A 16,721-nucleotide genomic window follows, 5' to 3' on the forward strand; every position below is an offset into this window, starting at 1 on the left:
CAAGCAGTGATCAGCGTGGAGGTGGGCACAAGGACTCACGAGAAGTCACAGACCGCAAAACAGCACGACCAATGGCCACATCAGCCCCCGATGCCAGAGCAATGGTGTAGTGAGAGGGGAAGGCGTGGATGGAGTTCCACATGGCTGCTTGGCAAATGGCCTGCCTTGCGGATGTGCCATGGCAGGACAACATTGCGGCTTGGGCTCATGTGGCGTGAGCCGTGACTCCGGGAGGTGGAGTTATGTTGGAAAGAGTGTAGCATTCGTAAATTCAACAGGAGAGCCATTTGGAGATGCGCTGCGAGGAGAGGGCTTGGCCCTTGCAGTGTTCAGCAACAAAGAGTCTGGGTGAGGCATGCCCGCATGCCTTGGAGGTTGAAGGCCAGTGCGTGGCGGACGTCGAGAGAGTGCAGTGTCCTGGCTCTGTTGGGAGTTGTGGGGTTTGGGATAGAAGATTGGCAGGTGGTTGAGGTAGAACGTGGGCACCACCTTAGCGATGAATTTGGGGTGCAGGCATAAGGGGACCTTGCCTTATGGAAGACGGTGTGGGGGGATCAACTATCATGGCTCCGTCCGGGGCTTCTTGGGAGATGGAGCAGCCGAGTCGGCATGCAACTCGCCTGACCTGGCCTGGCTCGGGGAGTCAACGCTGCATTTAGAGGCTGTCCCAGACTAGGATCCAGCCTTAGGCCCATGTCTGTGCTTATGCTCACGGCGGGGCTTGTCAGATTGCAGCAGTACCAGCCGATCCAGCACCCGAGAAGAAGTCAGAGGGGCGCTCATAGACTGTGCTGGGCAGTGCTCTGGTGGGTCCGGATCTGATTGTGCACGTGGGCACATAGCCTCTTCCATCAGGAACTTACAGAGACAAAGTTCCCTGGCTTCCTGCATTCAGGACAGGAAAGAAAAGCAAATCATGCAACGGATGACAATGTGGGCTTTGCCAAGGCAGTAAAGGCACCGCTGGTGCTCGTCGCTTGCAGAGAAGAAGCATGACACAGAGCGCTGGGAGCAGGGCGGCGAGCCCGGCCGGGGCTCTCTGCTCTCCCCAACCAGCCGGAGCGCCGGGAGCAGGGCAGCGAGCCTGGCCGGGGCTCTCCGCTCTCCCCAACCGGCCGGAGCGCCGGGAGCAGGGCGGCGAGCCTGGCCGGGGCTCTCCGCTCTCCCCAACCGGCCGAAGCGCCGGGAGCAGGGCGGCGAGCCCGCTGCGGCTCCGCTCTCCCCGGCGGACGAAGCGCCCCGCCACGCCGCCCCCCTGCAGGTGCCGCCCCAAGCACATGCTTGGTGGGCTGGTGCCTGGAGCCGGCCCTGGCTGGGATGACTTAGCTAATGAGGATTCTTGCTCCTATACGGGTGCCCCTGGTTGGATATTGTTCATTTTAGCCGGAGAACAAATTTCTAGAGTTGTGAAGGAGGGGAAGGGTCATTTCAGGAGTCCATAATATCTAGCTGGTGAAGCTCTGTAGTTGGAAGCTTGGCAGGTGATCCTCTGCCTTCTCCCATTAGCAAGCATGCTCCAACAAAAGGAAATATTGCTGTGAGCTCCAGAAATTAAGCAGTCTTATTTGGCTAATTCCTTCAAGCCCTCCCCCAGTAATGAGTAGGAAAACAAACATGTCTGTGCAGTAGTAGGAATCCTGCTTATCATTGTACAGAGTAAAAACAAACAAACAAAAAATGAGACCTATGACGCCTCCACAGACTTGGGCCCGAAGCTGCTCAGGAGTTGGAATTGCAGTTGACTCAGCGGTAGTTCTGTGCCCTCAATGTCTGCAGAATCAGATCAATGTAATAATTGGTCTATTATCTGTATAGCCAGATACCAAGGTGATGCATGTGGTAAAACACAGACGAACAGAGAGAGAGAGAGAATGATTCGTTTCTGAGTAACAACAGACGTACAGATCAAATATAACTTGATTCCCAGTCGCTGGCTAGATAACCCTAGGGTATTCTTTAAAAAACACAATTGGACTGTAGTTCATACTTTTGCCTAGGCACTGTGTTTTATTGATTTGAACTTTACTCATAAAAATATCCACAGGGCCTTTAGGACCTTAGTGGGGAAAGGATCTTTAACTTGTTAGCTTCTCCAGACTGAGCTGGGAGAAATGTACTGGCAGATACGATTTGAAATTGCTTTCAGAAGGTGACAGTCACCTACAAAAAATGTGCAATGTCTGATGTAACCCCTGTTGTGAGCTGCATAACTGTACCATGTATGGGAGGCAAAATAAATTCCCAGTGTTGCCCCATATGCCTGACACAGCCTCCTTGAAATACCACCGCTGCAATGGAAAGGTTTTATTTGCAAGGTCACCAGCAGCAAAAGGATTTTTTTGGAGGGGATATAGAGGTGACTGTGCTGGAAGCCAGCTGCTGAAACACTGATTGGCAGAGTCTCAAAAGCCTGTGACATTTTTAATATCAGTTTATATTAACTGTACACTCAGGTAGACCTGATCAGCCTGTAAAAGAGAGGGCCATCACTGTGACAGTGAAGTAGATGATAGCCGGGCTGTATTTGTGGTGGCTTAGAACAACCAATAAGGATTTGATTATTGAAATTACGTATTTGTAATTTACCATTTTTCATAGATTCATGGATTTTAAGGCCACAAGAGACCATCTAGAACGACTTCCTAGATGTCACATGCCATTTAGTTTCACCCCTATACTGAGCCCAGTAACTTTGGCTAAAACATATCTCCCAGAAAGGCATCCAGTCTCCATCTGAAGACATTTTTACTTTCGATTGTGCGTGAAGAGTTTTGGTTTAATGTACATCCATTTACAATATCATCCCTCCATAATGAATGGTGAAGCTACTTTCCCATTTTACTCCCAATTTTCACAGTCCCTTAACATCACCAAGGGCCTGGTGTAAAGCCCGTTGAAATGAATGAGAATCTGGGCTTTGGATCAGGCCCTTTGCTGGTGAAGCCACAAAGTCAATATTTCTTCCTGAGGAGCATGCTGTGATTAAAATTTAGAAATGCTGATGCACGGGGAATGTTGTCTGGAAAACAAACACTGTCTCATTTTGTCGTCTGGCTCTTCTTAAGATCTTACAGGCTCTTGGAAAGTCATACCATCCTGGCTGTTTCCGCTGCGTGGTCTGTAATGAATGTCTGGACGGAGTCCCCTTCACTGTAGACGTGGAGAACAATATTTACTGTGTCAAAGACTATCACACGTAAGAACACAGATGCATTGACTGCTTTTGAAAAGTTGTTCATAATGAATCATCTTTGCAACAGACACTGATTTCAATGGGAGTTAGGAGCCTAATACTTTTAAAACTCTGGCCTGGAATCTTGCTCCTATTTGCCCCAGGCCCCTTTACACCACTCTGACAGCATAAAGAGTCACTTACATTTACATCCATTTAAAGGCTACTTTATACTGCCAGAGCGGTAAAGAAGAATCGGGCCGTACGCACAAATTCTCTCCTGAGGGGCTGTTGAGGTTTCTCATGAACTCGTAGGAGTATGTGTTTATGTGCATGCTGGTAAATCCTCTGTTCCTGTCAGAGCCTAGCTCTATTAATCATGGGTAGTAATGGAATATAATGGCCCATAATATTCCAGTTAAGGTTAGAATTGTGTGTGTCATCCTGATGACAACTCTTTGAATTGTGCTGAAGCTCAGTAACCACTCTGGGACTCCCTTCTGTCAAAGAGAATGTGAAGGTTCTTAGGTGCTGTCACCGCGATATCACAAACCATGATATGCCCAGTCCTGCAATGGGATCTGCTAATGCAGGCCACTGTGCCCAAGAGGAATCACACTGAAGTCAACAGGATTCCAGATCCACTCCAATCCATCCCAGCACAGGAGTGGAGTGAATATTAGCACAACTGCTCTATAGCACAGTTGTAGGTGAGAATGCTTGACCAGTTCAGTGTGAGCTGATTTTCCACCTTCGCCCCCAACAACCACTTGTAGCCAACACCTTTTCTTGAAGTCCCTACCGCTGCTTCTGAACACAGTTATTAGCGCTGTAACCACATAGGAAAGCTGTTCAAGCCCTGTGATGGACAAAGTCCTAGAATGATCTTCGCCATGCAGTCCCTCTGTCTCACTGGTTCCCAACCTTTTCCATACTGAGAGCCCCTGGATCTCCCCTTCCAGTTACCTGGGACCCACCCCTCTCCCATACAGCAGTATGAGGAGGACAGGATGGTCGTGCTACCCTGATACCTGTTGGGTCACAATCCCCAAGTCAAGAAACACTTCTCTCTATATACAGGTTCATTGAGGAAACATGTATGGCATTTATTAATAAGAACGTTGGATACAATAGTCAATGGAGGAGGAGAAAAGGTACCTGTAGAACCACCTGTGGATGTTTGGGAGATCTGACATAGAAAGAGCAGCAAGAGGTAGAGATAGGCTTGAATCAGCCCCGTCTCCAGATCCAAACTTTCACGGAGTTTGAATTCCTGATCTGGATCCATATTTTGCAGTTAAAGCCCATCTCTAAAGAGAAGCTCTGGTTGAAATGCTCTCGGGGTTCTAAATCTTTTAAATCTAATGTGAACATTTTCTCTTCTTGAATCTTAGTGTTTTTGCACCAAAATGCGCTTCCTGTAACCAGCCAATTCTACCAGCACAGGTATGAAGAGATTGTGTGTGTGTGTGTGTGTGTGTGTGTGTGTGTGTGTGTGTGTGTGTGTGTGTGTGTGTGTAAAATTCGTTAGATAATGTGGTTGTTTGCATATGGACATTTTTCAAAGGTCTGCTCAAACACAGTAAGAAATAGACATCTTGGCTATTCAAGACCCTTCCCCCAGCCCCAGAATGAACTGCATATCTAATACAAAATTAAACACAGCTCAGCAATAATATGATTCTTATACAACTCCAAGAGTCATAAGAATCAAAGTACTTAGCAATTATGCACCAAAGCACTTTGTATCTTTAGGGTGCTTCAGGGGTATTAATTAATGTTGCTGTACATCTGATTTAATTCAAAGCCCTGGCTAGAGAACTGAGAACAGAACGTTTATTTTTAGAATCTCTCAACTTCCCATTCATTCAAGAAGTACACTTTGATTGCTAAATCGGATGTTAGCTGTTAAGATACCCAGGCTCCAAACAGGGGATGATGGTAACATTTGCCCTGTTCAAAGAGCACATGGCCTCAGCCACGTCACAGTGCCACGGATGAAAATGCTGCAGAAAGTTGGCTACGATGTTTGAGGCAGAGCTGGGGAACCGTGTATTCGAGATGGATCTGAAGCAAAACGCTGGTTCCAAACCCCACCAAGCTTTGGGCCCATCTCTGTCTGGTGAATTGAAACCTGAACTCCAGAACCAAACCTACTCAACCTTTCGAGGAAGACAGGGTTTTGGAGCTTGTACAAGCAGCACTAATAGGGCCTGAACGTTAAACTGATTTTCAGGACAGGTTATCATCACTGTTCATGGTGATAGATATCACAGACCTTGTGTTAGTTTCAAACTGCTGCACAGAGCAGTGAGGATGCAAATTAACTGTAGGAAAGATGTCTTATCAAACCATGCAAAGTGAGGAGTTATGGGATTTGACTTTTTATTTTAGGTAAGCCCACTAGTATGTGCTGTTTACTTAATAAGGGCTTACTTTTCCAAAGTTACACATACACAGCTCAAGTGATTTGTTATTGGTCTCCCTGCCACTAATTACAATAATGATACCAGAACTATCTGGCATGTATCTTGGGGCCCAGTCCTGCAAGCTACCTCCCAGGAAGTGCTGGGTTCCCCCAATTCTTTGGAAATCAATGAAAATTGGGGGTGCTCAGCACATTGCAACTGTAGCTCCCTGCAAGCAGCTGGTGTTTCAAACCCATCTTGTGTATGAATTGCATAGGAGCCTTATTCAACCACCCTTACCCATATTGAGTAGCATCTTACTCTGTGAATAGTCCTATTGATTGCAAGAGGGTACCATGCAACATGAAAAGAGGTGGCAGAATTAAGCCCATAACAGCAGGACTGAACTGAGCAAAGCCAAAGTTCAGATTTATTCAAATTGTCTTTGACCAAATGGTTGAATACTTTGGAATTTGATCCCTACTTATATGTTTATCTTAGCTGGAAGTGGCACTTTGGCACAGAACAACATTTGTACATGAAGAGAGGATCTGTTCACCCACATACCTTCTTATTCTCCTGTCTGCATGTGACACTAATGCATACTCCGCTGGTAGTGACATGAAAATGGCATAGAACCAGCAGCACTCGTATCATTCAAGAGGCAGTGACTGGTCAGATCGAGGTTATAGTCCAGGGCCTGACAATTCTCCCCTCTACACACACAGACTTCCTGGTGCACATTCCACGTTTCCAGACTAATAGCACGCATTGTTCAGGCCACATCATATGCACCCCATAAGCCATTGAGCTTGTGTCTGCAATGCAAAAGGGGACTGTGACATGCCACATTTCTGCTCCTCCTCCAATGCACATCAGGTATATAAGCCACAATCTTGCCCATACTGCTTCAGTGAGGTGCCTGCATCTCTCATATTTGAAATGCTTCTAAAGAGGAACCTGCAATAGCATGCCATGATTACACGTGTTCTCTTTATTCTCATCTACTTCCCTGCATTTTGCATATTACAGAGTAACCCTTCCCCTAAAAGCTTGGCCCATTCTACCTCATCCTCTGACTTAGCTGGCAGTTAACAAGACTTGCAGCAAACCTCCTCCAAGCACATGATATGTTGTTTCCCAAGGAGGGCATATGTGTTACTTCAAGTCTGGCAGGTCAGGTAATGACTTGCCTGCCACTCCTCTCGGATAGAGCATCAGATGTGACGCAGGCTCTAAGCACACCTGGAATTAGAAACAATTCAAGGCAAAATTTTAAAGAAGCTTCATTTTCAGTGGCTCAGAAAAGGAGTCGGTGAAATTACCTGTGACGTATGTGCTGTTTTACAGGGTCTGGGTTGGCACATATCTTCATACGTGCACTACTGCATGTGTACCCACTGGCCAGGGTATTGCCGATGGACATAGCTAATAGTTGTCTATCTGACTATGCAAATTTCAAGCTGGTGGGGTGTGTGTGTGTGTGTGTGTGTGTGTGAGAGAGCGAGCGAGCGCGAGCGAGCTCTTGGTGGAAAGTCAAGCCCAAAGTGGCTGCAAAGAACAAACAGCTTAATACATAGTCATTTCTGGTTGGTAATTCATTCCAAATCCTGGGTTCCCTTTGAAAATGGCTCTTTTTCAAGGAGTCCTAGGAACTTGTGAACCATGGGCCATATTCTGATCTTTGAATAGACATGGATAGTTGCCAATGACTTCAAAGGGAGCTGCGCATGTGCAGCTGGGGTCTAAACAGGAGGTTCTTAGAGATCCAGGATATCCACCCTGCCAGAATAATAGTATGGTACAAACAGTAAGTAACAGGTAGAAAATTGACAAAATGCCACCTACATTCCTGGTCTGATTTTTCTCTCTATTTTCCAAACCAGGGCTCCGAGGAGACCATTCGAGTGGTGTCAATGGACAGAGATTACCATGTAGAATGTTATCACTGCGAGGTAAGCTTGCAGCATCTCTGCCACTGAGTTGGATCAAGGCAATATCTGGCCTTTAGGAGCAGAAGATGCCTGAGTGTAGCAGTGAATAAGTGGCTGGGCTTTACATGGTGATGTAGTGGAACTACCATAGTGAGTAGTTCCAGCCAGCTGTCTGCTGGCATGGTCTGTCTGTCTTGGCACTAAGAGCAAAGAGGCAGAAGTGGGATGAAGAGGAGCTTGTTAGGGACAGTTTTTCAAGTGAGGGAGGTGGGTGAGGGAGAGGAAAGCTAAGCTGGGATCCTGAAAGTCAATGAGTCAGTCCACCCCAGCTGTCTCTTTCAGATGGGCAAGCCATCCATTTCTGTTAATGTTTTAAGAAAATAATTTTTTTAATCAGTCATAGGAAATCTCACTATCTCAGATCTCAGCGATTTTCCCATCTAATGCGTTGTGTGGATTCACCTGCGATAAGATGGCAGCTCTCTCTCTGCCCCCCCAACTTTATATTAGAATGTCCCACTGAGGATTTATTTTCAGTTCGGTTTCATTATTCAGTTCACCATTCTCTCTCTCCAGTTTAAAGCAAATCAGCCTCCCTGCTTCCACCCAGGATGGCTAACTCCATTATGTGCATAGTTAGAGTAGTTAGACATCTGCCTGACGTGGGCATATGGAACGTATGTGGGTGTGGTGTTCTGTCCCATCTAGTGGCACCCAAACCACAGAGAGAGATATTAATGAGTCTGTTCTACAGTCCGAGCTAAGGGCTGTATGGCTTTTAGCTCATTCACTAAGCTCCAGCGGTCCCAGGTTCAATCCTGCTTGCCAACAGCCGGGGTCTCTTGGTGTTACACGTACACAAATATTGAACAGGAAGAGCTGTGGGCTGTTTTACTGGGCTGGGCTCGGGTTCCTTTGAAAATGGGGGCATTAAAATAGTGTATTTCAGCTGTCAAGGTTTCCAAAAGTGACTTGATAATTTTGGAGTCATTCATTTTTGGGTACCAGGTTGAGAGACCTTAAAGGTGCTTGGCTTCCAGAAGTGCTAAGCACCTGCTCCTGAAAACCCTTTCAGAGGTCACCCCTTGGGCACCCAAACTCACTAGTCCCTTTGGAAAGCCGCCTAACTCAGCAGGAATTAAATGTTCATTCAAGAGAAGTGACATATAAAAGGAATGTTCATCTTGTCTGTGTTGCAAACCAAACAGCCGTTTGTAAATCAGTAGGGCCCCATTTAAAACTGAAATTCATTAAGAGGACAGCCTTTTTTAGGGCAACATTGTATGTTTGTGCAGCAAGATGGGAGGAAAAAGAAGAGGTCGGGGGCTAGGCATGTTATTAGCATTTGGCATTTCTTTAGTGAATCCCAAGTCATTAAAGCTCTAAACAAGGGACTGAACTAACAGAGCATTGCCGATGGGTAGCAGGCCTGCTGGCATGACTGCAATCCGATACAGTGTTTGGCTAGCAATTAACAGGCCTGAGCCCAGACGCTTATGTCTCACTCATGGTTTATTTCATTCTCAGACCCCCATCAAATCTGCCGGTCTGTCCACTTTTATGAGCCGGCTATCTAGTCTGTCATGATTCTAATTGAAGCTCTGAGGCTGATGGTCTAAAAATAATTGGGCATTCAGAGTTTGCATTGTTTACCTACAGTGTGGGGAACATTTGTCAATATAGTGGAGTCTACAGGAAGACGAAAGACCTGCCATATTCCAGCTACTGTGATTTCTTTACAGGGAAGCGTAATACATTTTAAAAAGGGCTCTATGGTGGAACTGTTTGAAAATTTCCTACCTAATTAAATGGGAGAGAATTTGTGAGATTCATTTATAAACTGTGATGGAAGCTAAGAAGTCATAAAATCTCAAGTTCCTTCCTGTTACCTCTGTATTTCGTCACTTAATTTAATCAATGTCTGGCAAAAAAAGAAAAAAAAACCCAAAACCAACAAGATTTCTGACAAATGATCTTTTACCTTTACCGAAATGTTCTCTTATATTCCTGAAATCTTTTAAGTTAAGGGATATAAAGTTATTAAGTAAATATATATTATTGAATTATCTGAATAATAAAAGGTCCCTAAACTTTTATAAAATGCTCCTGCATTGCCTGAAAGCACATTAATACCTTATTCTTTTTTATACTTTTGCTGTAGAAATATGACAAGATTTGAGCATTTTAATGTAAACTATGGAAGTTAACAGATCACATTTCAAATATGATTAATTAAACTTTGCCTCATCTTTGATATTAAAAAAATAGGGTGAGAAGCACTGAAAATAATCTAGTTGCACATATTGCTCAACTTCTTCGTCAGGATTACCTAGAAGCCAGAATTTCTATGTACTCCCTACCCTTTTTCCAAATCCTGGAATCCAAATGTAAAACCTCCATGATTTGCCTGACCTCAACTGGCATGGCTAAATAACCAAGAGGCTGCTCTGAACTCAAGCACTTCCCTGCTGCAACACACATAGTTGTCACCAAGGAGAATTCTTATTTTGCTTGGATTATTTTCTTTTTACCTCTGTCACTCTGCTCTTGTTGGCTGAAATTATTTGCCATTCTATGGAGGTACACCTCTACCTCGATATAACGCTGTCCTCAGGAGCCAAAAAAGCTTACCGCATTATAGGTGAAACCGCGTTATATTGAACTTGCTTTGATCCACCGGAGTGCGCAGTCCCGCCCCCCCAGAGCACTGCTTTGCCGCGTTATTTCCGAATTCATGTTATATCGGGTCGCGTTATATCGAGGTAGAGGTGTATTACATAAATAAGACCAAGACTTCCGCCCCACCCCACCCCACCCACCCCCAGATTTTGTGCGAGTCAGTTAGAATTTCAGGGGGGAAAAGTTGCCTGCTTTTAAAATATGCCAGCTTTACTTAATCTAATCTAAATTTAATCTGAGAAACGTACTGTAGAAAGGGAAGAGACCTATTTAGTGAGAGGCCTGAACTGGAACATGAGGCCTGACACCCATTGAACTTTTCAGCTTGCCTCGTTATCTGTAAGACGTACCCCAACCAGAACACCAATCTTAGGAAGTCTGTTCTGCATCACAATCCCAAATTCAAATGGCTTCTCTCTCATCCAAATGATGGTCTCTCTTTACTCAGCTCTTCTCTGGTTCTCCAACTATCTCTGCTCTTCCTCACTCCAAGTCCAACATCATTCACCTTGTCTGACCGGCTCTACATTTAGGAGGTCAACGTGTGCTACATTACCATGTGATTAGTCTGATCGTTGTCATGGCTAGATCAGTGAGGTGGACTGACGAAAATAAATGCAGGTATCAACCAGAGAAGATATGCCACAAAATTACATAAATTTCACGTTCCCTTAGATTTCAGTGACTCGCTCTTCATTTAATACATTATAGTCAATGTCCATCTACCAAATAGTTCTGAGATTGCTGTGGTTAACATGAAAGAGAGAACAAGAGACTCCTTAGAGGCTTCGAAGTCTGAATGATGTTTTATTGAAATGACGTAATCAGTCACTAGCTAACTTGTGGATGTGTGTTTGTTTCTCTTAGGACTGCGGTCTCCAGCTCAACGATGAAGAAGGCCATCGTTGCTATCCTTTAGAGGGCCACCTACTCTGTCATGGCTGTCATATTAGGCGCCTCAATATCAAAGTGCCACCACATCCACCTCCAAGCTACCCAATGCATGTTACAGAACTCTGAAAGACGCTTTCTATAGCAATGGATCGTGAGAGAGAAGATGGAAGAACTAAAAATGACTTTCCAGTTTTTAAAGATGAAATTCCTCTAATAATCCTCTAAACCAGCTATTTATTTTTTTTTTAAACCCTATGTCAGAGGGCCTCTATGGTCATGTCCATGTTTCCATTTGCCTTCTGCATTTTCACGGAGACACCACTTACTTGAAGAAAACAAAGAAATGATGCACCACTGAACTAACTGTAAGCAGAAGCATTTCCCAGTACAGTGGTACGAAAGCCACTCATTGCAGTGGGAGTGTTGCCTGAGTAAGAAGTGTAGAATTAGTCCCCCTGAGTTAGCAACCTACATATCACAACAAGCGTGATCAGATAAATACTAGCATTTTAGCTAGTCCCACTGCATCCTAGTCTTAGAGAATAAACATTCTCACATTTCTGGAATACTTAGATTCCCAGCAGTAGTTCATAGGAAGCAAAGTAGATATATTTTTAGTAACAAAAATCTTCAACCATGGGTTAATTGGTGGTATTCACACCTAGGAAAGGCTTCGGGCCAGTGTCTTTTCCATCCTATTTGCTGTCACAGTGATCCAACAGAGTATTTAGCCTGCTGCAGAAACATGGCAGGTGTCTCCTATAGGAAGCACATTACAGAAGAATGTGTCCATTCGCAAAGTTAAGATTCTCTCATAAAGGGTTATTGCATATGAAGAAAATTCTGGCTCTCCATAATAACGTGCCACTTACATGCTTGATTTGTTGTAGCGGCACGAGACCAACCGCAGCTTTAAAAGCGTTTGTCATGTTCTTCTGGTGATCTGGCACTTACTAAGCAATCCATTTTGTAAACCTGTTTTCGTTACTAGGTTTAGCAGCCCTTTTGGCTCTGCGAGGAGACACTTCTATGTCTCAATCCTACTTGTTTTATACAAGACTTCATTTGTTACAAACTGCTTTGCAATTTTTTTCGTTACATTTTAAAAATTGGCAGCAGTTCTGTCATCTTTTCAGTTTGATGTGTTCTTTTCCAGATGTAATTTTGAATGATTACAGTGATCATCTTCATTTGAAAACCAAGCATGATTTAGCAGAAATAATAATTTAGAGTTTCAGCCAATTGAAACAGAAATTGGTATTTTATAACAAGTATTAGATGTACATAGAATGTACACACTTCATCTTTTGCATAAGCTTTTACAGTAACCTCAGAACTCTGGGGTAATATATATCTTCCATATAGGAAGTTAGATGAATTTTTTTTAATGTTTGTTTTCTACTGTGCGTTGATGATTTACATGCAATCACACATCTGTATGTTTAAATAACAATTCCATGTATTCTCATGAGAATTGATCTACGCTTTCCTGAAATTATTTTATAGTTTGAAATATGGCCATCACACCCTTCCTCAGATATATTTAAATGACAAAATGCTTTTACTCTGAATTAGGTGGAAATATCAGGCAAGATTCTCAACATGTGTAAATTGAAAGACCTGCAGTGACTTCAACGAAGTTATGCAGATTTACACCACCTAAGAATCTGTCCTATCAGTTTTAGGATTGTCACATGTTAAGTTTCATCAAACTAATTAAGGAAATAGCTATTTGGCAACACCATTGAAGTGTAGTATATGAAGACTCCATTGATGCAATAAGGCAATTCAGGATATGGTTGGAAAGCACAAAGAGCAACCAATGGGCTCTGATTCCTGAATGGAATAATTAACTCATGAGATTCTCACTCCCTTTATAGAGCTTTTTGATATTCCAAAATATCTTTATTCATTGATGATGGGAAGAGATGAATGTAACAGTTCAGAAACTGCTGCTGAATTGTCTGGTTGGCAAAGATTAATCTGCCCTACTGGATGATCGTCAGTAAGTCCAATGTGCCTTTAACCAGTCATTTTATAATTAATAGCTGGCTTAGTTAATGTGAAAGCCATGTTTTGGAGCACTGATAATGCTACAAATAACCTCCTACAGTGGCAGTAAAAATTAACCTTCTCACAAATCTGACTTTATTGAAGTAACTCGAGGAATTTGCCTAGTAATGAAAGTATCAAATTGAGGGTGTCAGAGCTTAAAGGTAAATATTTTGTATTAGTCACAGCATAATACTTTTCCATTTCACAAAACAGCTTTGGGCTTCAAGGCATTGTATTAGCATGCGTTATTGTTCAAACTATATGTATAAAACCCCCCCATTAAGAAAAAAATATTAAAACATACAGAAGATTTGGGTCTGTTCACATGAGCAAGCCAGCCCAGAACAGTGCTTTCTACTGAAAAGTGCATTTGCTCCAGGTGACTGGGAGGTAGAACCATAGAAAACAGAGATGAGAGACCAAACTAGGTCATTTAGACCATCCCTCTGCCAGTGTATTAACTAGTGCTAGGTCTATTAAGTTTGTAAGTTTTCACTCCTACATTGCTTTTCAGTGGACAGCACTATCTAACATGTACATACAATTCTTCTTTGAAAACTATCATACTTTAGAACAGAATAATACTGAATTTCACATTTTAATTTTTCAGTTCTTTCTAGTAGTTCTACTCAGTTCCAATATGTGTTAAGTATCTTCATGGTAAAATGTTGAAAAATTATGTTTCAATATAGAAAGAGCTGTTTGTTTAAAACCAGAAAGCAGCAGTTGTTGTTCCAGTATTTTCTATAGACAGGGGCATTCTATTAAAACACCATAAATTACAACTGGCTTTTAGAGAGATGAGGTGAGGAAGGTAATATTGTTTATTGGACCAACTTTTGGTGGTGAAAGAGACAAGCTTTCAAGCTACACAAAGCTCTTCAGGTCAGCTGACTTTTACATCATTAATATAAGAGCTGGAGCATAGTTGGTATAATTCACCTATTATTATTATTATTAAGGAAGAATAAGGGGAAAGCATTCACCTATTATTATTATTATTATTCTTAAGGAAGAATAAGGGGAAAGCTATAAGCAAATCTAAAGTGACATGCTGTACAATTTAGTATTAATGAGAGTTCCTATGCATTTTACCTCCTATCTGGGGAATTGTATAAATGAAAGCATCTAATGCTTTGCTTAAGGAGTATTCTTAAGCTTAAGTAAACTTCCCAGTATTCATTTTATAACATGATTATTTATTGGAAACCACCTCTGTGTACTGTACTTTCAGAATATTTCCATAACGTTTCAGCATTTTACAACTTGTTCTCATTTGCATCATGAGAACACAGGAATAAACCTTTCATATTTCATTTTTTGTGGAAGATTTCTACAGTGTCCCAAAAGGATGTGGCCATTTTAGGAGATTCACAGAGTCCCTCGTGCACTGGAAGACAAGTTCCAAAGAAATGACCAAAATTATGATAATTTTGGCGGGGGGAGGGGCGGTCTCAGATATTTGAGCTTTCAAAAAGGGTTTTTTGTATATTTTGTAAAGTGGGGCTTCAAAAGTAAAGTATGGATGGAGGAGTTCTTTAAGACAAGAAATTCCAGAACAGTTAAGTAAACCAAAGCTCTAAAGGAGGCACACAAAAGCTGCTTTCTTGTGTTTCAAGAAAAGTTTAAAAGTTTGTGATTCATCATGCAACTAATGCCATAACTAGAATATATAATTTGACTTAAATTAAGTTTTAAATTAAGTTGAGAAATATTTTCATTTTCTTTAAAAGAATATAGTTTCTTCCAAGAACTTGGACCAACGTTGATTTTTATTTTGTAGGAAATATATAAATGCCCTGTTTGTATATCATGTAACTAGTTTACATGCTGCAAATATACATTAGTTTAACTATTTTTGTATATATCCTTGTAAAACTTCGAAATGTGCTTCTTTGTCTTTTAGTCCCTAGAATGACTTGTGGTTTTTATGTTTCAGTGTTTGATTCCCTTGATTGTTGAAGAAAAAAGATTGGGAAATGTAGATTTATTTATCTAAAGAAGAAGCTACTTACTATCATCCTAAGTTATTTAATATTAAAAGTCAGACGTTTCATTTAACCTTAGATGTTATAATCTGCTTTTTTCAATAAAGACATTTTGTAGTTAACTTTGATTTTGTAATTTGTTGCCTGTGAGTAAAGAGTTTATTTTTATTTGTTTGCCAGTAAAAACATTTTAAGAGATCCTTATGCTGCTTACAGAAATGCCAACTGATATTAACTGATTACAGCTGTATTCATGAAAGTGTTTGGTTCTTTAGTGCAAATGTAAATAATTAAGGTCTAAAATATGCCCGTAGCTAACATTTTGCAGCTCCACTTAGAAAAGAATTTAGCCACTTTGGCAATTTGTAATTAAACCTTAACCAGTCTGGCTATTTCATATTTGTAGCACTCAGTTTAGATAAACACGTCATTCTCAGGGCACCTATTGTTTCGTAATGCACACACTTTCCTTCAGAGAGGCACTGGCTTAGGCGATAATCCTGCAAAGGCTAAGCAGGATCAGGGCTCTGGTTTGGATAGGTCTCTGTATTTCCTTACCCAGTTACTTTGCTTTATAGCAGGGGTCGGCAACGTTTGGCATGCGGCTCGCCAGGGTAAGCACCCTAGCGGGCCGGGCCAGTTTATTTACCTGCTGACGCGGCAGGTTCGGCCAATCGCGGCCCCCGCTGGCCGCGGTTCGCCGTCTCGGGCTAATGGGGGCGGCGGGAAGCGATGCAAGTGAGGGATGTGCTGGCCGTGGCTTCCCGCCGCCCCCATTGGCCCGGGATGGCGAACCGCGGCCAGTGGGGGCCGCAATCGGCCGAACCTGCCACATCAGCAGGTAAATAAACTGGCCTGGCCCACCAGGGTGCTTACCCTGGCGAGCCGTGTGCCAAACATTGCCGACCCCTGCTTTATAGGCATGTCAATGAGTTTTAATGCTAGCTGCTCACATTGACAGATTGTGTTTTATCAAAAACAACAAGGAGTCCGGTGGCACCTTAAAGACTAACAGATTTATTTGGGTATAAGCTTTTGTGGGTTAAAAAAAAAAAAAAAAAAAACCTCACTTCTTCAGATGCATGGAGTGAAAATTACAGAGGCAGGCATTATATACTGACACATGAAGAGAAGGGAGTTTTATCAGTTTATTTAACTTTTTTGCTAATCTTTCTATACTCTCCCTCTCCTGCAGGCAAGTGAGCATAACTCTGTTTTGTCACATCTACTTGTGGCAGATAAAGGTCATACCCCCACACTTTGGATATTCCACCCCTTGTAATCTTCAGACCATCATTTTTAATTCTTGAGTCTCCTCCTCTCTAGATTATTATTGTCCTTATTTATCCTTCCCATCCAGGAAGCTTTTTCAAAAGCTAGTACTGCTGTTGACCTAATGGTATGAGCCACTAGTATCAGGATCTCAAGCATGGGACAGGAGAACCATAGGACATATACAGTGTCATCTAGCCCCCACACATGGCATATATTAAGTACTGATATGCAATAAGACTCCCTTATTGATGGTTTTAAGCTGTTGCTAATTCTGGCAGATTTCACTGGTATGTCTTCAGTTGCACAGGCGGCCATG

At 42.6% G+C, this 16,721-nt stretch overlaps 1 protein-coding gene across 1 annotated transcript in view; it reads left to right on the plus strand.

Moving 5' to 3' along the window:
* The window catches only part of WTIP (WT1 interacting protein), a 120,506-nt gene extending 105,254 nt beyond the window's left edge, over positions 1–15,252 (plus strand). The window contains exons 5-8 of the mRNA XM_054049253.1: positions 3,066–3,196; positions 4,567–4,618; positions 7,467–7,535; positions 11,061–15,252. Coding sequence (XP_053905228.1) covers positions 3,066–3,196; positions 4,567–4,618; positions 7,467–7,535; positions 11,061–11,213 — 405 coding nt within the window. The 3' untranslated portion in view covers positions 11,214–15,252. The remainder of the gene's footprint in view (positions 1–3,065; positions 3,197–4,566; positions 4,619–7,466; positions 7,536–11,060) is intronic.
* The last annotated feature ends 1,469 nt before the right edge of the window (positions 15,253–16,721 follow it).

This window comes from Malaclemys terrapin, chromosome 14, assembly GCF_027887155.1.
Source record: "Malaclemys terrapin pileata isolate rMalTer1 chromosome 14, rMalTer1.hap1, whole genome shotgun sequence".
Classification (NCBI taxonomy): domain Eukaryota; kingdom Metazoa; phylum Chordata; order Testudines; family Emydidae; genus Malaclemys; species Malaclemys terrapin.